At 40.5% G+C, this 27,900-nt stretch overlaps 1 protein-coding gene across 3 annotated transcripts in view; it reads right to left on the reverse strand.

Annotated features, from left to right (window-relative positions):
- The window catches only part of DLGAP2 (DLG associated protein 2), an 824,782-nt gene that overhangs the window by 284,697 nt on the left and 512,185 nt on the right, over positions 1–27,900 (reverse strand). For all 3 annotated transcript variants that reach the window (XM_073589202.1, XM_073589200.1, XM_073589201.1), the window contains one exon: positions 3,047–4,122. In XM_073589202.1, the coding sequence (XP_073445303.1) occupies positions 3,047–4,122 (1,076 nt within the window). The remainder of the gene's footprint in view (positions 1–3,046; positions 4,123–27,900) is intronic.

The raw sequence follows: 27,900 nt of genomic DNA on the forward strand, positions 1-27,900 counted from the left end.
AGGATTATAGAGGCCACTGTGCTCTTAGGAACCTGAGTACAGCAGAAATTCTTTATAACCTTGGCCAGATCTGTGCCTTGCCACAATTCTGTCTCTAAGCTCCTTGGACAGTTCCTTTGACCTCACGATTCTCATTTGGTCTGACATGCACTGTGAGCTATGAGGTCTTATATAGACAGGTGTGTGCCTTTACAAATCAAGCCCTATCAGTTTAATTAAACACAGTTGGACTCCAAAGAAGGAGTAGAACTATTTCAAGGAGGCTCATAAGGAAATGGACAGCATGTAACTTAAATGTGGGTGTCTGAGCAAAGGGTCTGAATACTTATGACCATGTGATATTTCAGTTTTACTTTTTTAATACATTTGCAAAAATTTCTACATTTCTGTTTTTTTCAGTCCAGATGGGGTGCAGAGTGTACATTAATGAGAAAAAATAAAACTTACCAAATGACTGCAATGAAACAAAGAGTGAAAAATTTAAAGGGGTCTGAATGCTTTCCGTGCCCACTGTACAAGGAGAAGAAGAGGGGGCCTAGAACTGATCCTTGAGGAACCCCCGACAGTAAGAGGTTAAACAACTATGGTAGTACTATAACATTACTGCCATATAAAAGGTTCAAAACTAATTTATATTCACTTAACCCCCTTCCGACATCGGGTGAGTTTACAGCGATGTCGAACTTCCCCCTTTGATGTGGGCTCCGGTGGTGAGCCCACATCTTTCCCAACACATGTCAACTGTTTTGAACAGCTGACATGTGCCCGGAACAGCCGCAGGTGGAATCGCCATCCATCCGCAGCTATTAACCCATTAAATGCCGCTGTCAAACTCTGACAGCGGCAGTTAACATGCGCTTCTGGCAATCGTGCAAGAAATCCTGCCCATTGGTGACCCTGACGCATGATTGCGGGTCACCGATGGGTTGGCATGACAACTAGAGGTCTCCAACAGACCTCTATGGTTGTCATAGCTAGATTGCTGATCATTGCCTGTATGTAGCAGAGCCGATTGGACAAGTGCAGCTTCTAGTCTCCCATAATGACAATTGAAGCATGCAAAAAGTAAAAAAAGTTCTAAAAAATATATTAAAAATGATAAAAAATATAAAAGTACAAATCACCCCTCTTTTGCCCCTTTCAAAACAAAACAATAAAAAACATACACATATTTGGTATCGTCACGTTCAGAATTACACAATCTATCAATATAATAAAAGAATTAACCCAATCGCTAAAAGGTGTAACGAGAAAAAAAGTAAAAACGTCAGAATTACACTTTTTTTTGGTCGCCACAACATTGCATTAAAATGCAATAATGGGCGATCAAAAACGCAAAAAATAAGCCCTCACCCAACTCGAGATCACGAAAAATGGAAACGCTACAGGTATCGGAAACTGGTGCATTATTTTTTTTTAATAAACTTTGGAATTTTTTTCACCACTTAAATAAAGAAGAACCTATACATGTTTGGTGTCTATGAACTCATAATGACCTGGAGAATCATAATGACAGGTCAGTTTTAGCATTTAGTGAACCTGATAAAAAAAACAAGTGTGGGATTGCACTTTTTTTGCAATTTCACTGCGCTTGGAAACAAGCCCTCATATGGCCATATTGATGGAAAAATAAAAAAGTTATAGCTCTGGGAAGAAGGGGAGCAAAAAAATGAAAATGCAAAACCAAAAATACCTCTGGTCATTAAGGCATTAATAACAGATAAAGGTAATATTAGCTACATCTGAATTCACAGGTGTAACTTATAAATAAAATACTCTTTACACATAGCAATTCACAGGTGTAACTTATAAATAAAATACTCTTTACACATAGCAATTCACAATTAAATGATAAATAATATTAGGCCAAATATCTCTTAGTCATGGCTGCTCTATTTCTAGTTCATTGTCTCATCTCGAGTTAATATATTTTCCCTTAATAGGTCATATTGCCATAACGTGTATAGAAAAACAGTGTGACTTACTACTACTTTTCTTAATGATGATGTATTTCTGGACAAAGCATCAATTACTAGAGCTGACTTATGCATATGAAGGAATTCACTATAATCTAGGAATGGCTAACTTAGCAATAAATTCAGAGAATGTGCAAATATCTAGCAGGTTTTAAAGAGCCAATCTCACTAGGGGTTAATCACCAAAGTCCACTGAATGCTATATGGTTGTAGAAGGTCAATAGCTTATTTTACCAATCTAAGGCCGGTTACACACTAGCGTTTGTGTCCACAGCGTAGGGCTACGTACTTCTTCCCTTAAGATCCACCTACTTGCGCATGCATATCTATATTTAACATTGTGTACGCAGGGACATGCGTTGTATGTGGATGCGTTCCCTTACGTCGTTTTGACGTGCCCTCCGAACGTAGGTTCACCTTCCAGCAGGACAATAACCCTAACATACTGACAGTGCTACAGTTCATTGATTAGATCTGTTTGAATGGTCCTTTCAAAATCCAGACCAAAATCCCATTGAGAATTTGTGGCAAGACTTGAAAATTGCTGTTCGCAGATGCTCTTCATCCAATTTCACTCAACTAGAGCTAATTTTCAAAGAAGAATGAGCAAAAATTTCAGCCTCTAGATGTGCAAAGATGGTACCCTAAAAGACTTGCAGAAGAAATTGCAGCAAAAGGTATGATCCTACAAAGTATTGTCTCAGGAGAGTTGACTACAAATGCATGTCACAATTTTCAGATTTATACAGTTTAAATATTTAGAAAACCATGTATCATTTCCTTTACACTTCACAAATCCTTGTACTTGTTGGAATATCACATAAAATCCAAATAAAATTGATTTACGTTTGTGGGTGTCACATGAAAAAACATGGAAAAGTTAAAGGGGCATGTATATTTTTTCAAAGCACTGGATACTATGAGGAGTGCACTTCTTAGTAAATCTGGTCCATTGAACTCCATCACAGTTTAGTTTAAAACTTGGCTATGATGTTGTAACATTATAACCATATGAAATTGCAACCACATTAACTTTCAATCATGGTTAGAACTAACTTTATATAACTTACCTGAAGGTAATGGCATGGTCTCAAGGAAGATTTTATTTCCTGATGGACTAGAGGTTTATCCAAATTAAGGGATGATTTTCGATAGGCTTCTTTTGCTTGGCTAACGGTAAGTGTCGACCAGGAACTTCTTTTCATATATTTTCCTTCTGGGGTCATTGCAAGCCCTTCACATGCTGAACATTTCATGTCGTTGTTACTTTTAGAAGTCTTAAGGGAAAGATCTCCAAAGTGTCCCTGCAGAGATTCAGGATAACAATGAGATATATGGTCTACATGATGTCTATTCATTACACTAGGGGTTCTGTAAGTGCTATCACTGTCCAAATTATCATCCGAACTCCACCACCCTGTCATCCCAGTCTTATGCTTGCTGTCTGGTTTCCTTTCCTTACTTTTACTCCTTTTGCTATGCTTTGAATAGTGGCCATGGTGGTGATCATCTCCACGACTGTCTCCTTTTGTTCCATTTACATTGCCTTTTGATGATCCTTCTAGGGAGTGGGATTTTGTGAAAAGTTTTTGTACAGAATGAACAAGGTGACGTATTCTTCCTGGGCTTTCTGTTCTCTGTTCTGTAGAGGTGGATGTCTTCTGATATTGTAATGTGTGAAATCCATCTCGGTGCAGCGGAAGTTGTTTTTCAAATTGATCCAGTAAGTTTGCAGGAATTCTGTTAATTTTACTACTACTAGTATGTGAGACAGTACAGTCATCACGGGTTTCAAAATGGGAACTATAGTGCATTCTCGGAAAAGTGCTACTAGACATGTGATCACTCATCATCACAGGCATCATCATGCATTCAGAATGAATGGAACTCCGTGGGGAGCAACGGTGGTGGTCCATTTGACAGCTTTCTGTAGGACTAAGTAGATATGATTGCCTAGTTTCTTGCCCATGGTGCCCATGATCATGCACATGTTCACAATCCTCAGGAGATGCTAAGCCACAAGTATGACCAGAACATAACTGTGATTGATTCCTACTACCAGATAATCCTTTCATATTCCTAAGGGCGGGAGAATATTTTTCTTCATTGAAGTGCTGGGAAGGAGACCATGAGTATTGCTGTTGATCTGAAAAGAAGACAAAATAAGATAAATATGAAAATCTTATAATCATATCACTTCTACAAAATTCGAGATCTACAGTAGTAGGAAATGTTTTTTTTCTATGAACATACTTTTTACTTGATACACTCTGTATTATGTTTTTTTATGCTCATATTAGTCCATATTGCAATGTTTAGAAAAATATAACTGAAAAGTAACAGCACATTCAAATCAATGAATGCTTAAACCTTGGAATAGTTTACAAGAGATTGTATGAAATCCTAGCAGGTGTGTCTGCCTACAAGCTTACAGTAATTATCCACCTTTTTAAGCTGTTCATTGCTTTTTAACAACTATGACATTTTAAATTACAAATTATTTGATGATTTATATGTTATGTCTTTATAGTAATCAGAATTATTTTTTTCCGATCCATTAATTTTATAATCCAGTGCATGGGCAGAACAAAATGATAAACTGTTTCCACTAGCGGGAGCGTAGGACGTATAAACACTATGTACTAAGCTCTTATGTTTCCTCTGTTGATGGTATCGTGCACAGAGAATTTTATTATTTAATCCTAGGTCTATGCAGCTGTCCCAGGGCTCTACATTGCACAGTCAATGAATTAATACTGGTGCTCTTATGGTTTAGATCTCTCATTCATAGTTACAAAGGTTGAAAAATTACCTAGGTCCGTCAAGTTCAGCCTTTCTCCACCAATTATCCATCTGCAGTAATGAACATGATTGAAACATGGGAATAAGGACATCCCTTTATCTGTTTTTCTGATACTACAAATGATGGATTATAGTAATAAATATTATAATTTCCAACAAATTCTCACCTAACACATACCTAGATAACTGTATGAAGATGTACTAAACAATATGCCACGAGAATGCACAAAGATCCTGACTACAGCAATGACCACTGTACAACGAACATAAATCAGACATTGAGAGTAAGGGTGGTTTCACATTTGCGTTTCCAGCAGCAGTGTCGGCCTGCGCAGGCCACCACTAAGCCCCACCCCTGCCACGCCTCCTCCAGTAGCTCCGCCTAGGGGCGCATGACGCTGCATGCGACCTGGGTCCCCTATCTTTAGCACTGGGGACGCAGGCCGTGCGCAGGTATGCATTTGGCGGTGCATGCGCCCTTTTGATGGTGCACCGACCGGCGCCAAACGCAACCTGTTGCAATTTGGTGCGCTCAGCGCACCGTCAAAAGGACGCATTCGCCGCCAAACGCATACCTGTGCGCGACCTGCATCCCCAGTGCAAAAGATAGGGGACACAGGTCGCAGCTGCCCTAGGCGCAGCTTCCGGAGGAGGCGCGGCAGGGGGCGGGGCTTAGCGGCAGCCGTGCGCAGGCCGATGCTGCTGTTGGAAACGCAAATGTGAAACCACCCTAAGACCTTCTCTCTTCTAGAAGTCTGGTGCTTACTACAATACAGATGTACAGCATTTATCTGAAGCAATATGGAATGCTACTCATTCATCTTAGTGCACCTATACTATTTATGTAACGCATCAGTAATTTACTTTTTTATGAGAGTGGCTGCACTATGTGAAAAGTTTATAATGCTGCAATGCACTATTTATACAGATTTACTAAACCAGTAAGTAATCCACCAGAGGAACTACCTTATGTAGATGGTTTCAATCATATAACATGACCAGTATATACTTTTCTGACAGTTAACAACATCAACATACGGTGGGTGATTTTCTTCATATCCTACATCGATAACATAAAAATTTATTGGATGCTGCTGCAATCGGGTACTGCAGATCCACCCCCAATAAATCTGAGTAGGGGGTTTATCTGCAGTACCTGGCCGTGACCACTATAGAATAAGAGGGGGTTCTGCAGTACCCAGCTGTGACCACTATAATATAGGGGGTAGATCTGATATACCTTTCCACGGCAACTATAGAAATGACAGAGCTACTGTTTTCCGGGAGCATCCAAGAACTTCTGGCCAGTTTCGGTAGAAGCTGATCCATGGGGGTGCAACACCACAGCCATTTCAGATATTGCTGGCTTATAATATACTGTAGAAGCTGTACAGTGTTGCTGATTGTTGGGAGCCAATATCCTGAGAACCCCACTGATCGCTCAAAACACTAGTGTGAAGTGAGCACCTTGATCTCAGAGTGATGTACAGACACAATGGTAAATCTATGGGTCTGTACACCACTCTGACAAACCAGAGTATGAACCCATATTGTTTTTTTTGTCTGTGGGAGCTTCCCAGCTCACAGTGCAATTTTGAGCAATCGTTGGGGGTACTTTGCAGCCTCTACATGATATAAAAACTTTTTTCAAATGATAGGTACATTTAAAAAAAAAACAAAAAACATTAGCTCAGTATGCAATGGCACACAATCATTTTAATTTTATTCTATGAGTCTGAATCAAAACTTCTTTTCTGTACAAAGTGCACAAATGTAGTGTAAAATAAAGAGTGAACATTCTATGACATTGATATATATAGAACTGAGTATATAATTAAAAGGATTTTTGTTGTCATCTGCTAAAAGAGGAATACAGGTATACATATATGACCTCTGAAACTGGTTAAAATACTATTGCTTTAAAGAGAAGCTGAAAAAAATTGTGTTAAATACCATCCAAAAATCCCTAAGCTTCCCTGGTTCTGCTGCTTTTTTCAGTTTTGTGCCGTGCTTCTCCATTGCAGAGATATTCACATTTGTTGCTTTTGGAGCACAATATGTGAAATCTTTGTTTGTTGTCCAACTAGGTATTTCTTGAGAGTTTTCTCTGCGTTTTCACACCTCCCTTCGAGATACTGCCAATCACAGCTAAGCAGCTGATCTAGCAGTCTCAGATAATGCCGAGCTGAGCTATGATTGGCAGGACCTGGGAGGGAAGGGTGAAAGCGCACGCCCCCAATGAAGACTGAAGAAATGTCTAAGGCTGGAGTCACACACAACCATTAAAAAATCGGTCCGATTTTAACGGTACGAAATTGCACAAAGAATTCTTGTCCAGGGATCCGTCTGTCATCCCATTTTCCGGCGATGAACCGATTTTATTCGCATCTAAGCATCAAATTGACATCCAATGCCAATGCCTGATGCTCTTTCCTGTTGACCTGGAGAAGTCTTGCGATTTAATCGCAAGTCACACGTGTGGTGCGTTTTCAATGCGATTTTTAATCGCATCCATAGACTTGCATTGGCGAATCCGATCCGAAAATCGGTGACAATCGCAGCATGCTGCGATTGTCTTGGTCCGAGGAACGGATCCGATAAAAAAATGCATGATGGGAGCAGCACCATTGAATAACATTGGGACGAATGCAATGCGATTTTTTATCGCATTGCATTCGTCCGATTTAATCGCTAGTGTGACTCCGGCCTAATTCTTGTGAATAAGTGACAGGTTCTCTTTAAGAGCAAATGTCACCATTTTTGACTGTTCTTTTTAATTTAATTTTCTGTAAAAAAAAAGTATGATTAAGCTGACAACTGGGCGATACCATAACGCTTGTCAAAGGGGTGTGTCCCTACACGGTTATCAATGATTGAACGTGGTCAGTATGCAGGGACCAACCCAACTTGTAATCCCAAGTTATCCATCAATTTATAAATTGCTAGTAGACATAACAAGGAGCGGTACAAAATAGAGTGATAAGAAACACTTCTGATATATTATACTATGAGGAGTGCAAATGTTTAATAAAACAGGCATATCAGGAGGCTGACAGGTCACTTTAAGAAATGTCCTCTTAGCACTCAGGATCAAAATTAAGTATTATCATATAAAATATTTTGACCAAAAGAAATTTCATCATATGTCTCCTCTTTGAAATGAACAACAGTCCCTTATCCTCCGCATCTCCTCCACTGACAAAACCTATGCAGGCAACAGAGTGGTAAGAACAGTCAACAATATATATTCTTTCAGTTTTAGGCCTCATTCAGACATTTATTTTTTGAATACGAGGGCTCTCCATGTTTTTCACAGATACAGTCATATGTTAAAGTTTGGGCACCCCTATTAATGTTAACCTTTTTTCTTTATAACAATTTTGGTTTTTGCAACAGCTATTTCAGTTTCATATATCTAATAACTGATGTACTCAGTTATATTTCTGGATTCAAATGAGGTTTATTGTACTAACAGAAAATGTGCAATCTGCATTTAAACAAAATTTGACTGGTGCAAAAGTATGGGCACCTCAACATAAAAGTGATATTAATATTTCGTAGATCCTCCTTTTGCAAAAATAACAGCCTCTAGTCGCTTCCTGTAGCTATTAATGAGTTCCTGGATCCTGGATGAAGGTATTTGTGACCATTCCTGTTTACAAAACAATTCCAGTTAAGTTTGATGATCGCCGAGCATGGACAGCCCGCTTCAAATCATCCCACAGATGTTCAATGATATTCAGGTCTGGGGACTGGGATGGCCATTCCAGAACATTGTAATTGTTCCTCTGCATGAATTCCTGAGTAGATTTGGAGCGGTGTTTTGGTTAATTGTCTTGCTGAAATATCCATCCCCTGCGTAACTTCAACTTCGTCACTGATTCTTGCACATTATTGTCAAGAATCTGCTGATACTGAGTTGAATCCATGCGACCCTCAACTTTAACAAGATTCCCGGTGCCGGCATTGGCCACACAGCCCCAAAGCATGATGGAACCTCCACCAAATTTTACTGTGGGTAGCAAGTGTTTTTCTTGGAATGTTGTGTTTTTTAGCCTCCATGCATAACGCCTTTTTGTATGACCAAACAACTCAATCTTTGTTTCATCAGTCCACAGGACCTTCTTCCAAAATGTAACTGGCTTGTCCAAATGTGCTTTTGCATACCTCAGGCGACTCTGGTTGTGGCGTGCTTGCAGAAACGGTTTCTTTCGCATCACTCTCCCATACAGCTTCTCCTTGTGCAAAGTGCACTGTATTGTTGACCGATGCACAGTGACACCATCTGCAGCAAGATGATGCTGCAGGTCTTTGGAGGTGGTCTGTGGATTGTCCTTGACTGTTCTCACCATTCTTCTTCTCTGCCTTTCTGATATTTTTCTTGGCCTGCCTCTTCTGGGCTTAACAAGAACTGTACCTGTGTTCTTCCATTTCCTTACTATGTTCCTCACAGTGGAAACTGACAGGTTAAATCTCTGAGACAACTTTTTGTATCCTTCCCCTGAAAAGCTATGTTGAATAAGCTTTGTTTTCAGATCATTTGAGAGTTGTTTTGAGGAGCCCATGATGCCACTCTTCATAGGAGAATCAAATAGGAGAACTACTTGCAAGTGGCCACCTTAAATACCTTTTCTCATGATTTTAAACACCTGGCTGTGAAGTTCAAAGCTCAATGAGGTTACAAAACCAATTTAGTGCTTCAGGAAGTCAGTAAAAAGTAGTTAGGAGTGTTCAAATCAAGAAAATGATAAGGGTGCCCATACATTTGCACCGGTCAAATTTTGTTTAAATGCAGATTGCACATTTTCTGTTAGTACAATAAACTTCATTTGAATCCAGAAATATAACTGAGTCCATCAGTTATTAGATATATGAAACTGAAATAGCTGTTGCAAAAAACAAAATTGTTATAAAGAAAGAAGGTTAACATTAATAGGGGTGCCCAAACTTTAACATATGACTGTAGCACTCATACGTACATAAGTAAATGGAGTCATTCACATGTCTGTGATTTTCTGTGGACTGAGTGGTCTGTACAAAATTACAGAGGTATGTCTGATTTTCATCTGAGTGTTGGATCAGAATCAGAAAATCAAGTCTACAGGTTGATGAAAAAAAAATCAGACAGCACTCGGATGGTGTTTGAGTGCAGTCTGATTTTTCATGGACTGCTGCATATGAAAAGAATAGAGATTTTTTTTTTTCCTTTCTGTGCAAGAATAACTGATGACACTCGTATCATACTCGTATGATACTCTGAGCGAAAATCAGTGATGAAACACTTTTTTCTTGCACGTGAAAAAAAAAATGATTGTCTAAATGAGGCCTAAATCTAACTAAACAATGAATTTCTTCCAGAAAAATGTCACTTTCTAATCATAATTTCTCTTTCGTAAAGAAATGCAAGCAGAGATTGACTGTTACAGCTACTTAACATTCAACCCGTAAGTATTGTTGTATAACCTTCAAAATAACGGTCTACTTTTATAGCTGTATTATTATGGAATTATAGCTGGGAAGTTGTATATTTTAACCTTTCCAATATTTTTGTCTACTATAAACCAGTAAATGATCTGTTATTTATAAAATGATACTTAAAGCACAGGGAAGAGAATTTGACAAGAAAAACATAGGCTGTGCTTACTCTTATTTTCAGAACTGCAGGACCCAAATAAAATGTGATATATGCAAACCGAAAGAGTTGAAGTGTTGTATCAGCAACTACTGCTCATATCATAAACATATCGGCAAAAGGATGCATCCAGTGATTATAAATCATAGAATTAGTCGAGCAAAACAACAGCAGCAATAACTGTTATTTATTCATGACTTCAGTCCCTTAGTGACCCAGCCAATTTTGACCTAAATGACAGGCAAATTTTAGGAATCTGACCAGTGTAATAACTGTGGAACGCTTCAAAGTATCCAAGTGATTCTGAAATAGTTTTTCGTGACATATTATCAGAATAGTGGTAAAATTTGTTCGTTTATTTGTTATAATATCACAATTTTGGAGAAAATTTCTTTAAATAAAATTGCAATTTTCAAACTTTCAATTTTTTTTTATCCTTAAACCAATTAGTCATGATGTACAAAATAATTAATAAATAACATTTCCCACATGTCTACTTAACATCTTCATCATTTTTCAAACATTATGTTATTTTGTTAGGAAGTTAGAGGGCTAAAGGGAATCTGTCACCCCTTTTTTATGATATCAGGTAAAGATATCACCCAATTGTGCATCCCATAAGTATTCTAGTAGTACCTATCATAGCCCCTGCCCCCCCCACCTTTGATGCAAAAATACCTTTTTAATCTATCTTTCGATGTACTCAAATCGCCGCGGTCCGGTCCGATTGAAAGTTCTGTTTGGAGAATTGTCAGGGCTCGGAGCGGAAGGAGCAATATTTTAATTTTGGAACAGAAACTGGATGAGATAGAATACAGTCGACATGTCACATTTGCAGAAACACCCCAGAACTGACTCCATTTTGGAAACTACACCCCTCAAGGATTTTATCCGGGGTATAGTGATGATTTTGAACCCAAAGGTACTACACAGAATTTGATAACATATTCAACATGAAAACCTAATGTTGTCATATATCGTCATCATCTTTTTTTTTTTTACACTTTTGAAAAAACCCAACCCTAAGCCCAATCTTAATCCTAAACCTAACAGCCAAAAATGAAAGAAAGTAAAATTATAAAATAAAAAAAATGTTATCTGCCTAAGGGGGTGACATGAGGGGGAATGATTTACTAAATCCTGGGCTTTTGATCACTGTGATGGGGTCTATTACAGTGATCAAAAGTCAGGAACTAATTAGAAAAATCCCTGCTGTTGATGAGTACTGACTAGCAGATCTCAGCGAGTGCACTGCGCATGCACCCACCATTTTTCTACACGAAGAGAAGGCGGAGGGCCGGAGGCTGAAGCAGGCAGGCCAGGGGATTACGGAGGTACTTGGGGGGGGCTTGGAGACATGATTTCTTTGTCCTCTGACATGTCATTTCACGTCAGAAGAGAGAGGAATGATTTGAATAATGTTATTCATTGAATAACGGCGATCACGTGTTCAGGGAGCGGAAAAAGTCCCTATTCACATTCTCCAGGATCTCGGGTCTCAGCTACCCCCCTGTAGATTTATGGACTCTGGGAGGCGCTATTCACCTATTCCCGATAGCCATTTTAAAACAGCAATGACAGAATAAGACCCCTTAGAAGCCGCCATTTTTATGCATATTGGAGAGCATTAAGGATTTAAAAGAAATTTGTCATCAGAAAATAAACTAAAACAGGTTTTTGTGTTACATGTATTTAAAAAAACATCAACTTGGAATGTCTTTTCCATATCACAATTTTTATTAAAAAATTAGTCATCTTGCAATTTTCACACTGGTCACTGGTGGTATTATAGATTCATGCTTCCTGACCTTTCCATAAGACTTTACTGCAGGTCCTTATCATCAGAGGCAGGTTTACAGTGGCTAGAGCCTCTGATGGTGAGGATAGGCTTGACCACAGGTTGTGGTCAGGTACCACTCCAAGGCAGTCTGGGGGACTGCTGCAACTGACCAGAAGATCAGAGGGGTGAGAAAGATGAGTAGTCAGACAGTCTGCGGGACTGCTGCAGCTGACCAGAAGATCAGAGGGGTGAGAAAGACGAGTAGTCAGACTGTCTGAGGGCAGTCAGCAATGGATCAGAAAACATAACCAAGGTCAGATGAGGAGCAGAGAGGCCTGACAGGATAGGTAAACAGGCCGGGTTAGTAAGCAAAGCAAAATAGAGAAGAATGCATAAACATATGCTATCAAAGCAGGAACCAACATGTAATGGGTGGTGAGTGGTAGATGGAGCTGCCTAATAAAGATCCTGCTGGCATGGGATTGGCCGGGGAATTTATTCTCTGCAGGACACAGTAGGTTTTCAGTTCTGCAGAGCCCCCCCTAAGGCTAGATGGTTACCACATGCAAGTGCAGCAGAGCTGAGGAGTGCAGGAGGAAAAAAACTTAAAAGAATGGCCTCCTGTGAGGAGAAACTACACGGTGAGTGGGGCGGCGCTGAGGAGACATGCAAGTTGCCACCATGACAGAATTTAAAGGAAGGCATGAACTCTGATTTCTCTAAAATGTATAAATAAAATCTAGCACAAAGAGACTAGTAGGAAACTTCTTGGAGTTAGACACCTATGGTTTACCCTGAGCACTGGCAGATGTTCAACTAATAATATGTCACAGGTTAACTCAGGTGTAAATGCTGTAGGAAAACATAAAACAGTAATAGAGTGCCTACAGAGGTGCATGAGACCCTATGATTTCGCATGAAGCCATAAAGGTTTTTTTCTGTTGGATTCCATAAAGACCCAATAGGAACAAAAAAATATAAAAGGAAAAAAAGTCAATTGTATTGTGAGTTACAAACTTTATGTCATATCATAAGGGGGTCATCTGATTGGCTCCAAATTTTATCTGCAGAACAATGGCCCTGAACATACAACCAAAGTCACATGTCATTAAGAACTATCTGCAGAACAAGGAGGTCTGGAAGTGACGATAAAGCCCCCGCAAAGTACTGATCTCAACATAATCTATTCTGTCTGTGATTACACAAAGAGAGAAGGATCTGCACAATCCTACATCCACAGAAGATCTGTGGTTAGTTCTCCAAGATGTTTGGAGCAACCTCCCTCTCAAGTATCTTCCAAAACTATGTGAAATTCTACCTAGAAGATTACATGCTCCTGTTTTGAAGATAAAGGCTGGTCACACCAAATAATGATTTGATTTAGATTTCTCTTTTGCGCATTCATTTTGCATTTTGTTAATTGATAAAAACAAACTATTAGCATTTCCTTCTATCTTTTATTAACCCTGTTGAACAGCACTGTATATCTGCATAACATCTCAAACATATGACAGTGCAGCCCTTTAGATGACTTATTTTTATATCACAACTACATTTCTGCAGAAGCATATTTCTGTATGCAAAAATATAAATGAAAAGTTTAAAAAAATACCAATTTTCTTTTTGTTCATTAAATGTTTCTAAGTATAATCAGGGCACACAGGCCAAAGGGCAGATGCTATTCGTTTGATGTATGCCATTAGTTTCCATGGAAATGTCAAAATGATTCTAATATTATCATTGTAATGCATATTTACTGTTCTGCACAATTCTAAAATAACCGGTAAAATATTCTAATACAGATTCATTAATAGCAGAGGTGTAAATACGAGTTTCTAATTGCCAATTTTTCTGTAATTTCATATTTTTTATTTTTATTTTAGAGCATAAAATTCTGTGCTACTGGTTAAGTTAGTACCATGTCACTTTATTAAAACATTTGACCCAACTCTGAAAAATTTTCAGCCACAAAATGCCCAAAAAGTGTTGTAGAGTCAAAAAATGTTGGTGCAAAAATTGTGCCAAACTTTTGCAACGTTTGGTGTTTTTATGCCAAAATGGGCCGAGCTGAGGCAAGACAGGACATGACAGGACTGTGATGCCAGAGCACGTCTCATGCTGGGCACTGTGTGGATGACATAGGATGTGTTATCAACACAAAGCAGAGAAGGAGGATGACAAGAAGGGAAGAGGCGCCGAAGCAAGACCAGCGACAGCCATTGGACCCGACCGCCCTGTAGGGGAGTATAATAAAAGCTCTTTTTCTTGTCTTGCAGGCTGGATTGGGGGCACTTATACAGCATATTAGAATGCTGTATATGGGGGCTTACAGGCACTGACCTTTCCTCGTATGGGTCAAACCTGGTGATAGGTTCTATTTACAGTATTTCCTCTAGATTCAAACACACATAAGCATGCACAATTGAAGAGTCTTCTTGATAGAAAAACTCTGCTTATTTTTTTTCTTTCAACAATTATTATACTGTATCTTTATTGTGCTATAACTAGTAAGACATTTCATTGTTATCTCACTTACAGTACAGAATGATTAGCTTCTCAGCGTGAAGTAATTGCTTGAGACAAGACGGCAAATGTTTACTATAGATAACTGCAATGCTGTCACAGATTTGGGGTGTTGTGAATTAAATGATAAAATAATTTTCATTATTATTCAAAATCTGTAGTAAATGAATTGGTTTTTTTTTGCCTATATTAATGTCTTACAAATTACAGAAACTGTTATTATTTGTAATTTTATACTTCAACAAGAAAACAATTGCGCTATTGAGATGTAAACTCCAACTCAACAGGATCTCAAAGATCAAGCACTCTGCTTGTGATTATTATAGTTTTGCATCTTAATGGCTGAACAGAATTAAATGCTTAGACTTGCTTGAAATTACATTAGTGAATTGTGTCAGTGCATTTATTAATACACAATTTTAAGGAATGTTATGAGGAAATTACCTAAATTCAGTTACAGAAGATTAAAAATTCTGTTCTTTTTACAAGCTGCTCTACTGTGGTTATTGGGTTGCACCAGATATTACTTTTAATTCAATTGCGAATGATTGCAATTCTTACCTTACCTCTCTGGCCCCTTCTGCTCCTCACGGTCACCCATCCAGCCCTAAACGCATCTCCTTATGACCAGTGCTATGCTATTCCTATGTATTATTGACCATGCCATACAATCGGAATTTCAGAGGGCTGTGATCTAAACCATGTGTCATTTGTGGTTGGTCTGTGAAGGTTGTCATCTTGGACCACAAATTCATAATGTAACCTGATAAAACGCCAATCTTTATCATATAGTATAAACAACATTTCATCAATAGCAACAAAAAAAATTCCAACACGGAAAAAAACCTTTTTGACAGATATCCGCTATTGATTGACATCTTTCAAGCTTCTTCATATCACAAGGAAGAACCAATGGTCATCAGTAAGTGGTCTGTTATGAATAGGTCACCGAGGAGGAGAGCTCAATAGGCTATGCCACCAGAACACCAGAGAGGTTGGTCGCTCAGCAGATTGCAGACCCCTGATCTTAACAACACAACTAGCAGTAGCCGTGAAGCGTTCCTACGTTGCCCTAGACGCCTCGTCACAGCCGGAGGACTAACTAAGCCTAAAGACAGAAAGGTGAAATCTAAACTGCCCCAGAGCAGATCCCCAAGGGAATAGACAGCCCCCAAACATATATTGTCTGTGAGACAAGATGAAGCACAAACACAGACAGAAAATAGACTGAGCAAATGATGGGGCCCACACTGACTAGATAATAATAATAAATTTTATTTCTATAGCGCCAACATATTCTGCAGCACTTTACATTTCAGAGGGGATTTGTACAGACAATAGACATAACAGCATAACAATAATCACATAGATTATAACAAATACCAAGAGGAATGAGGGCCCTGCTCGCAAGTTTACAATCTATGAGGAAAAAGGGGAGACACAAAAGGTGGGTGGTAACAATTGCCCTGATTGTTTGGACCAGCCATAATGTTAAGTGTGTAACAGTACAGACACAGAGGGCTAATGGATGCAAAAAGCATGTGGGAACATGATGCGGGGAACCTGGTTATGGTAAAACTTTTGACTGTGCCATACAGGGATAGATTAGGTTAATGTGTTGAGGCAGTAGGCCAGTCTGAATAAATGCATTTTCAGGGCACGCTTAAAATTGTGGGGATTGGGGACTAATCATATTGACCTGGAAGTGCATTCCAAAGAATTGGCGCAGCACGTGTAAAGTCTTGGAGATGGGAGTGGGAGGTTCTGATTGTTGACGATACTAACCTCAGATCATCAGCAGAACAGAGGGCGCGGGTAGAGTGGTATACTGAAACAAGGGAGGAGATGTAGGGTGGTGCTGAGCCATGGAGAGCTTTGTGGGTGAGGGTAATAAGTTTGTACTGGATTCTGGAGTGGATGGGTAGCCAGTGTAATGACTGGCACAAGGTAGAGGCATCGGTGTAACAAATGGCGAGGAATATGATCCTGGCTGCAGCATTCAAGACAGATTGGAGAGGGGAGAGTTTGGTAAGAGGGAGACTAGATTAGAAGAGAGTTACAATAGTCGAGGCGAGAATGAATAAGAGAAACAATAAGAGTTTTTGCGGCGTCAAAAGAAAAGGTCGAATTCTAGAAATGTTTTTGAGGTGCAGATGACAAGAGCAAGCCAGTGATCGAATGTGGGGGGCAAAGGAAAGCTCAGAGTCAAGTATGACCTCAAGACAGGGGGCATGTTGCTGGGGAGTAATAGTGGAACCACACATGGAAATGCCAATTTTGGGTATAGGTACATTAGTAGAGGGACAGGTAGGGACTAGATAGGACAGAACAGAAAAGGCACTGTCTGCAATCATGCAAAAACCCTAATAATTCCAACACGACTGATGTACAAAAATACTGAGGTTTGAACAACCTCGCCCCCACTATATCAGCACTCAGGTATGACATGGCGGCTAGCAACAGGCTAATACAGCAGAGGACTGAGCAAACAAAAACAAGATACAAAAATACAGGGCAGGAGCCAGCAGCCCCAGGGGGAGCAAGCTGACCCCTGACAGCAAGGCAAAAACAGATGCAAAGGGTTTGGCAAATGACACTTAGCTGAAAAATGCAGGATCAGGCAGGAGACAGAAATCCTCAGTAAGCAAAGAAAGAAGTATCACCAGCAGTCACTAAGAGAAGTCTGCTCGCTTATGTAGTCCCAGTCACTACCACCACTCCTCCAATTATCTTCTGCAGCTGTTGGGTTAACATCATGTTGACCAGCACCACTACCAGCAGTATCCACCAAAGGGAGCCTTGCCTCAAACGTCGGATCAAGAGAGCTCACAACAGTACCCCCCCTTGAGGAGGGGTCACCGAACCCTCATCCACACTACCAGGCCAATCAGGATGGGCCCGGTGAAAAGCACGAACCAATCTCTCAGCAAGAATTATCCTCCTGGCCATAACCTTTCCACTTGACCAAGTACTGGAGTCTCCATCTAGCCAGACGAGAGTCCAATATTTTCTCTACCTCATACTCCAAATTACCCTCAACCAATACAGGGTCAGGGGGTGCCGCCACAGGAACTACTGGCTCTACAAACCTCCACAACTGGCTCCACAAACCTTTTCAACAATGATTTGTGAAAAACATTATGAATCTTTAACGTACCTGGAAGAGCCAAACGGAAAGAAACGGGGTTAAGGATTTCCAAAATCTTATAAGGTCCAATGAACCTTGGCTTGAATTTTGGAGATGCAAACTTCATTGGAATATTTTTTGAGGACAACCAAACCATATCACCCACTTTGAACCGGGGACCAAAGGTCCTATGCCGGTTGGAAACCGTTGGGCCTTTTTCTGAGAGTGAGACACCTTGTCCACTACTTGGTCCCAAATCTGCTGCATTCTGTCCACCACAGAATCCACACCTGGGCAAGCAGAAGCCTCCACCTGCCCCGAAGAAAATCGAAGATGAAAACCAAAATTACAGAAAAACGGAGACATCAAAGTGGCAGAACTAGCTCTATTGTTTAGAGTGAATTCGGCCAATGGCAGAAATGAGACACAGTCATCCTCATCAGCAGAAATTAAACATCTCAAATAGGATTCCAAAGTCTGGTTTGTTCTCTCAGTTTGTCCATTGGTCTGAGGATGAAATGCAGAGGAGAAAGATAACAGAATTCCCAGTTTAGAACAAAAGGCCCTCCAAAATCTTGAAACAAACTGGACTCCTCTGTATGACATAATGTTCTCAGGAATCCCGTGCAAATGATCCACCTGTTGTAAAAACAGGGGCACCAACTCAGAAGAAGATGGCAACTTCGGGAGTGGTACAAGATGGACCTCCTGGATGGAGAAAGAAAAATGTTGTGAAGAAGAAACGGAGAGTGGTGGTCATGGGGGATTCCCTGTTGAGAGGAACAGAGGCCGCTATCTGCAGACCAGATATAACTTCAAGAGAAATGTGCTGTCTTCCAGGTGCAAAAATTAAAGATGTGTCTGACAGGATATCAGGACTCTTCAGACCTACAGATGACTACCCATTCCTGCTACTACATGTGGGGACAAATGACACCGCAAGAAACGACCTGGAAACCATCTGCAGAGACTTTGAAGACTTAGGCAAGAAAGTGAAAGAACTGGGAGCGCAGGTGGTCTTCTCTTCCATCCTCCCAGTGGATGGCCATGGAACAAGGAGGTGGAATAAGATTCTGCAGGTGAACAACTGGCTACGTCGATGGTGCCGTCAGCAACGATTTGGATTTCTGGATCACGGAGTGAACTACTTATACGATGGACTACTTGCTAGAGATGGGGTGCACCTTACGAAGACTGGAAAGCATGTATTTGGAAGTCGCCTTGCTACACTTGTAAGGAGAGCTTTAAACTAGAACAACATGGGAAGGGAAGCAAAAGACCAGAAAAAGCCATACACCTGACAAATGCTATTGAGAACTCTGCTAATAGAAGTGGAAAGGAAGAACAAAGACGAAAGAATCTAATTAATAAAAATATTGGAGAAAGAGAAACCAATCACAAACTAAAATGTTTCTATACTAATGCACAAAGCATGGGCAACAAACAAGGAGAATTGGAACTACTAACACAGGAAAAGAAATATGATGTCATTGGAATCACTGAAACTTGGTGGGACGATACACATGATTGGAATACAAGACTAGAAGGATACAACTTATTTGCAAGAAACAGACTTGATAAACGAGGAGGGGGTGTTGCATTGTATGTTAGAAACGCGTATATCTGCACAGAGATTGAAGCTTCAGAGACTGGGAGTTCTGTGGAAACTGTTTGGATAAGAATACAAGGACAGAACAATGGAAAGGACACCATTGTAGGCATTTACTACAGGCCGCCTGTGCAAGCTGAAGATATGGATGAACTCTTTATGCATCAAATGGCCAAGTTCTCCAAAAAATATGACATAGTTGTCATGGGAGATTTCAACTATCCAGACATTTGTTGGGAATCTCTCTCAGGCAAAACTAACAGGTCAAGGAAATTCTTATCCTCTCTTGCTGACAACTTTATCTTCCAAAAGGTAGGGGAGAAAACAAGGGGAACTGCTACCTTGGATCTAATCCTTATAAACAGGGAGGAAATGGTTGAGGAGGTAAAAGTGGCTGGAACCCTAGGAGGTAGCGACCATGCTATTTTAGAATTTTGGATAACTAGAGGCGGAAGACCTGTGAAGACTCAGACGTCAAGGTTAGATTTCAGAAAGGCAGATTTTAAGGGATTCAGAAAGATAATTGGAGGGATCCAATGGCTGGATATCCTTAAAGACAAAAATGTCCAGGAAGGATGGGAAATCTTGAAAAATGAAATTCTCAAAGCACAGTTGTTAACAATTCCGAAAAGAGGGAAGAATAGGAAGCATTTAAGGAAACCAGGATGGGTGAACACAGAACTTAAGCACATGCTAAAAAGGAAGAAAAAAATGTTTATAAAATGGAAAGAGGGAGGCATATCTAAAGAAGAATATAATGCTGTCTGCAGAATCTGCAGGGCACAAATCAGATTATCTAAAGCTGAAAATGAATTGAGGCTTGCAAGAGATGTCAAAAGCAATAATAAAGGATTTTGGGGATATGTCAAAAGTAAAAGAAAAGTCAAAGATGCTATAGGATTTTTACAGGATGAAAATGATGAAATGGTAAGAGAGGATGTTGAGAAGGCTGAACTTTTAAATTCCTATTTTGCATCTGTTTTCTCTCAGAAAGGAAATGTAGCACCAACTGTTATTCACTGTCCTATTAAGGGAATAGAAGAATCCAGGATATCTATAAACAGAAAGATAGTGAGGAAACACTTAGCTAACCTAAATGAATTCAAGTCTCCAGGTCCAGATGAATTACACCCCAGAGTACTGAAGGAGATAGCAGAAGAAATTTCTGAACCACTCTCCATAATCTTTGAAAATTCTTGGAGAACAGGAGAAGTGCCAGAAGACTGGAGAAGAGCAAATGTTGTTCCTATCTTCAAAAAGGGGAAGAAGGTGGACCCAGGCAACTATAGGCCGGTGAGTCTGACTTCTATACCAGGAAAGATCTTTGAACAAATTATTAAACAACATGTAAGTCAATACCTGGATAAGAATGAAGTGATCAAACAGAGTCAGCATGGGTTTGTAACTAATAAGTCATGTCAGACTAACTTAATTTCCTTCTATGACGGTATCACTGATTGGGTGGATCAAGGAAATGCTGTAGATATAGTATATCTTGACTTCAGCAAAGCATTTGACAAAGTCTCTCATACAATCCTTATTGAAAAAATGACTAAGTATGGAATGGACAAGGCAACTGTTAGGTGGATTCATAGCTGGCTTAGTGATCGGACCCAAAGAGTGGTCGTAAATGGCTGCACATCCAGTTGGAAGAATGTCTCAAGTGGGGTACCACAGGGCTCTGTCCTGGGCCCTGTATTGTTCAACATCTTTATCAACAATTTAGATGAAGGAATTGAGGGTAAACTGATTAAATTTGCTGATGACACAAAGCTAGGAGGGATAGCTAATACTAGAGAAGAGAGAGAGAGGATTCAAAAAGATTTAAATAAACTGGAGAAGTGGGCAGTAACTAACAGAATGGTTTTTAACAGGGAGAAATGCAAAGTACTACATCTGGGCAATAAAAATGAAAAAAGCATATATAGAATGGGAGGAATAGGGCTAAGTGACAGCACATGTGAAAAAGACTTGGGTATACTAATAGATCACAGACTGAATATGAGTCAACAGTGTGATGCAGCAGCAAAAAAGGCAAATGCAGTTCTAGGATGTATTAACAGAAGCATACAGTCTAGATCACGTGAAGTCATTATTTCCCTCTACTCCTCTTTGGTCAGACCTCATCTGGAATATTGTGTCCAGTTTTGGGCACCACATTTTAAAAAAGACATCAACAAACTGGAGCAAGTTCAGAAAAGAGCGACCAGAATGGTGACCGGTCTGAAAACCCTGTCTTATGAGGAAAGGTTGCAGGATTTGGGAATGTTTAGTTTGCAAAAGAGAAGACTGAGAGGAGACTTAATTGCTGTCTACAAATATCTAAAGGGCTGTCACATTGTAGAAGGATCAACTTTATTCTCATTTGCACAAGGAAAGACTAGAAGCAATGGGATGAAACTGAATGGGAGGAGGCACAGATTAGATATTAGAAAAAACTTTTTGACAGTTAGAGTGATCAATGAGTGGAACAGGCTGCCACGAGAAGTGGTGAGTTCTCCTTCAATGGAAGTCTTCAAACAGAGGCTGGACAGACATCTGACTGGGATGATTTAGCGAATCCTGCTTTGAGCAGGGGGTTGGACCAGATGGCCCAGGAGGTCCCTTCCAACTCTACGATTCTATGATTCTATGATTCTGTGACCATCTTGGAAAATCTATCACAAATCACCCAGATAATAGTCATTCTCTGAGAGACAGGGAGATCAGAAATAAAATCCATTGAAATATGGGTCCATGGCCTGCTGTGCACCGGCAGGGGCATCAACAAACCACTAGAACGAGAACAGGACTTGGACCTGGAACAAGTCCCACAGGACTGCACAAAATTCCTGACATCACGAGATAAGGCAGGCCACCAAAAAGACCGACTCACCAAATCTCTGGTACCAAAAATACCCAGATGACCAGCCAGCACAGAGCAATGAATTTCAGCCATCACTCTTTTCCTCCACTGGTCAGGAACATACAATTTCCCCACAGGGCATCGTTCAGGCTTGTCCTCCTGAAATTCCTCCAGGGCAAGTCTCAAATCGGGTGAAATGGCGGAAAGAACCACACCCTCACCCAGAATGGTAGTAGGCTCAGTCACATCAAGAGAATCCGCAAAGAAACTCCTAGAAAGAGCGTCCGCCTTAACATTCTTAGTGCCAGGAGGAAAGGTGACCACAAAATTAAAACGCATGAAAAACAAAGCCCACCTAGCTTGTCAAGGATTCAAGCACTTGGCTGATTCAAGATAAATCAAATTCTTGTGGCCGGTAAGGACCACAACTTGATGTCTGGCTCCCTCCAACCAATGTCTCCACTCTTCAAATGCCCACTTCATGGCCAACAACTCTCGATTCCCCACATCATGGTTACGTTCAGGTGATGAAAATTTACGAGAAAAGAAGGCACGGGGATTCATCTTAGAGGTTACCGGATCCCTTTGAGACAAAACGACTCCTGCACCAATCTCAGAAGTATCTACCGCCACCTGAAATGGGAGTGAAACATCAGGTTGCATCAGAACTGTAGCAGAAGTGAATCTCCGCTTAAGCTCCAGAAATGCCGAGACTGCCTCTGGAGGCCAATTCATCACATCAGCGCCTTTTTTGGGCAAATCCGTCAGTGGTTTAACAATATCAGAAAAAATACTTATAAATTTACTATAGAAATTAGAAAAATCCAAAAACTTCTGAAGAGCCTTCAGAGAAGTGGGCTGAACCCAATCATAGATGACCTGTACCTTGGCCGGGTCCATTTCAATAGCAGATGGGGACAAAATGAATCCCAAAAACGAACTCCTCTGTACACCAAAGAGACATTTCGATCCCTTAACATACAGAGTGTTTTCTCTCAAGATCAGAAACACAGTCTGAACATGTACCACATGAGAATCCCAATCACTGGAAAAAATCAAAATATCATCCAGATAAATGATCAAAAACTTATCCACAAAGTCCCGGATAATATCTTTCATAAAAGACTGGAAGACGGAAGGGGCATTAGTGAGCCCAAAAGGCATCACCAGGTACTCACAATGTCCCTCCGGAGTATTAAAAGCCATCTTCCATTCATCCCCGTGTTTGATGCGAATAAGATTATATGCCCCCTAAGGTCAAGTTTGGTAAACCAACAAGCACTTTTAACCCTGGAAAATAAATCAGAAATCAGGGGCAATGGGTACTGATATTTAACAGTGATCTTATTAAGGGAGCGATAGTCAAAACATGGCCTTAATGAGCCATCTTTCTTGGCCACAAAAAAAACCCCAGCATCTAAAGGTGAAGAGGATGGTCTTATATGACCCTTGTCTAATGACTCCTTGATATAAGTTCGCATAGCATCATGTTCAGGTACCGATAAGTCGAAAAGCCGACCTTTGGGAAATTTACACCCGGGCATCAACCTAACTGCGCAATCATAACTCCTATGAGGAGGCAAAAACGTGGACTTACTCTCACTAAATACATCAGAAAAATCAGCCAAATAGTGAGGAACATCTTGAGACTGGGGAGAGGTGGAGAAAACAGGAGTGTCACCAAGAGCACATTGACAACCCCAACTCACCACAGACACAGATTTCCAATCCAACACAGGATGATGGGTCTGCAACCACGGAAGACCTAGTACAATAATATCATGTAAATTGTGCAACACCAAAAATTTACAATTCTCTTGGTGGTCCGGGGCGACCCGCATAATCACCTGGGTCCAAAACTGGGGTTTATTCTCTGCCAAAGGGGTAGCATCAATTCCCCTCAAAGGAATAGGGGTCCAAAGTGGCACCATAGGAAAACCACAATGCTTAGCGAAGTCAAAATCCATCAGATTCAAAAGCTTGAGCGGAAAATGTAGACAATGAGCAGATCGAGGTAACAGCCAAAAGGAACTTAGGCTGCACACTGCCCATCGCAAATGAGTGAGCAAAACGTTTCTCTCGTTTACGGCAGGCTGAAATAGCATAATATGCATCTCCACAAAAGAAGCATAACTTATTACGCCTTTTAAACTCTTGAATTTGTGCCCTAGACAAAACCCTATCACACTGCATGGGTTCAGAGGTTTGTTTGAAAGTCGGCACCGCCTCTCGTGTAGTTTTACGATCTCGTAAACGTCGATCAACTTGAATGGCCAATGACATAGAGTCATCAAGACCAGAAGGGACAGGGAATCCCACCATAACATCCTTTACAGATTCTGCCAGACTTTTCCGAAAGAGAGCTGCTAGGGCATCATCATTCCATTTAGTAAGGACCGCCCACTTTCAGAATTTTTGACAATATAACTCTGCATCATCTTGACCCTGTTTTAATGCCAATAAGGTTTTCTCAGCTTGATCAATAGCATTAGGCTCATCATACAATAACCCCAGGGCTTGAAAAAACACATCTACATTAGCAAGAATAGGATCTTCAGGTGTCAGAGAAAAGGCCCAGTCCTGGGGATCGCCGCACAGCAGGGAAATGACAATTTGAACCTGCTGCGCAGAGCTCCCCGAGGAGTTAGGCTTCAAAGCAAGAAATAGTTTACAATTATTCTTAAAGTTCAGAAATTTAGACCGATCCCCAGAAAACACATCAGGAGTAAGGATCTTTGGTTCTACAACAGATGATTGGGTGAGATAAGCAGAAATTCTCCGCACTTCAGCAGCGAGCTGCTCAACATGATCGGTCTATTGCCTAGTCTCCATTAAGGAATAAATCTTCCTACGGCCCCAGAAAAAAAGAGGAAAAAATATATAAAAAATTCTTTTTTTTTTTCTATTTTTTTGCAATTCTTTTCTTCTTTTGAATACCCTAGAATCTATAGTTTGGCCGGTGATTCTGTTATGAATGGGTCACCGAGGCGGAGAGCGCAATAGGCTATGCCACCAGAACACCAGAGAGGTTGGTCGCTCAGCAGATTGCAGACCCCTGATCTTAACAACACAACTAGTAGTAGCCATGGAGCGTTCCTACGGTGCCTCGTCACAGCCGGAGGACTAACTAAGCCTAAAGACAGAAAGGTGAAATCTAAACTGCCCCGCAGGAGATCCCCAAAGGAATAGACAGCCTCCAAACATATATTGTCGGTGAGACAAGATGAAGCACAAACACAGACAGAAAATAGACTGAGCAAATGTTGGGGCCCACACTGACTAGACAGGACAGGACAGAAAAGGCACTGTCTGCAATCACGCAAAAACCCTAATAATTCCAACACAACTAATGTACAAAAATACTGAGGTTTGAACAACCTCGCCCCCACTATATCAGCACTCAGGTATGAACTGGCGGCTAGCAACAGGCTAATACAGCAGGGGACTGAGCAAACAAAAACAAGATACAAAAATACAGGGCAGGAGCCAGCAGCCCCAGGGGGAGCAAGCTGACCCCTGACAGCAAGGCAAAAACAGATGCAAAGGGTTTAGCAAATGACACTTAGCTGAAAAAATGCAGGATCAGGCAGCAGACAGAAATCCTCAGTAAGCAAAGAAAGGAGTATCACCGGCAGTCACTGAGAGAAGTCTGCTCGCTTATGTAGTCCCAGTCACTACCACCACTCCTCCAATTATCTTCTGCAGCTGTTGGGTTAACATCATGTTGACCAGCACCACTACCAGCAGTATCCACCAGAGGGAGCCTTGCCTCAAAAGTCGGATCAAGAGAGCTCACAACAGTGGTCTAAAATGTCCTTTACTAGATCCAAAATCTCTGTTGTAGACCATCTTCAACTTTAGATGCATTGCATGACTAACATACCTTGAATTTGCAGTAAAGCATAACCAGTGATATTAGGAGAGGTTTAGTTTTGGAAAAGTGAATACTTTTTTTAAAACAGTGACCTTTTGGTCCATGAGCTGTGTCTGGTATTGCAACTTAGTGCCAGTTACTTTCTTTAACTACTTGTGGACTGCCCATGTAGAAGTCCACACTTTACTCTGTAGTGACATTCTAAAACTTGCAGCTTGCATGAGGTCGTTCATTTGTGGTGGTGGGTGTCAGACATCAAGACTCCACACAAAGACGATAAATATAATTTATCATCATGTTTACCTTCCTGGTCACTGTGTACACAGCGCTGAACAATCAATGTATATACAGAGTAGGAGGTACTGATGGTGTTTCCTACACTGGATGTGGGGAGGGAGCAGGAGTTGCCTGGTCCAGAAGGAGTTGCAGTCTGTAAATTTAATTTCTCCTGTTACTGAGACTGTATACCAGCCACAGTTACATAATGTTAAAGTGAATCTATCAGCAGGTTGTTGCTGTGTAATTTGACTGCAGCATGAAATAGGGACAGAAAACCTGATTCCAGCGATTTATCAATTAGTTTTCTGGTTGCACCAGTTATGATAGAGTCACAGTGTTCTCTGACACAGTTCTAGCAGAGCTCAGTTGTTGAGCTGTGAAAAATCCCATCCACAAAACAGTTTTCTGTGTACATTGTATAGTGTCAGAGAGCGGATAATCAGTGCTGGTGGCGTGGTTGGACTAGGATACACAAGATCAGTTGTCCTGTAGAGACAATATTTTATTGGTAAAGCACTGATTCTGTCAAAACAACAAAGCACAGCTGAGTAAGTGAGACATTGCTGGAATCGAGCTCTCTTCCACTATATCACGGTGCTCTCAGATTAAATTGCAAAAACCTAGTGACAGATTCCCTTTAAAAGTGCGATAATACCCAAAACTGTACCCGGCTAGAAACTGGGTAAAATGGCCCTTCCTGAATTGGTTAACACTAGAACTACTGATGGAGTCATTTTGACTCCTTTCATTTTTTATTTCTCTTCTGTGACTACATTTTTCAGAATTCCGGCTTGAAACTCGGTGACTTTTCCTCAAATATGATGTGAAAAAAGATTTTGTGAGAATAAATAATTTTGTTGAAAAATTTGCGCGTTTTTTTCAAAATTTACCAAGAACTACTGAAGGGAGTCATTTTGACTCCCTACTATATTTTGAGGTCCTTTTGTCACTAAATGTTGCTATAAAGTTTTGTGCATAATTTTTTCACTCTGTCTTATTTACCCTGATGTTCATATAGATGTAGTTCAATTTACATGTCAACTTTTCACATTTTCCTTGTGTTTTACCTGCTTGTATTACTGTGTAATACTGAACAAAATAGCTTGTTTACTCTAGGCTCTTATCTTATCAGATTTGATGAGAAATCTACTCGATCGGAGAGACTGCAAACGGACAAGTTTGCTCTATTTTCTACTGTGTGGGACAGGTTTATTGAAAATTGTATTGCGTGTTACAAACCTGGCCCATACATAACGGTGGATGAGCAACTTTTCCCAAGCAAAACTAGGTGTCCATTCACGCAGTACATGCCTTCCAAACCAGATAAATATGGCCACAAATATTGGCTAGCTGTTGATAAGGAGAGCAAATATCTGGCAAATGGCTTCCCTTATCTAGGCAAAAGATGACACACGCCGTGCTGAGGACCGTTTAGCTGACCATGTGGTAATGA

Source organism: Dendrobates tinctorius, unplaced genomic scaffold, assembly GCF_039654945.1.
Source record: "Dendrobates tinctorius isolate UK_male_01 unplaced genomic scaffold, ASM3965494v1 ptg000107l, whole genome shotgun sequence".
Classification (NCBI taxonomy): domain Eukaryota; kingdom Metazoa; phylum Chordata; class Amphibia; order Anura; family Dendrobatidae; genus Dendrobates; species Dendrobates tinctorius.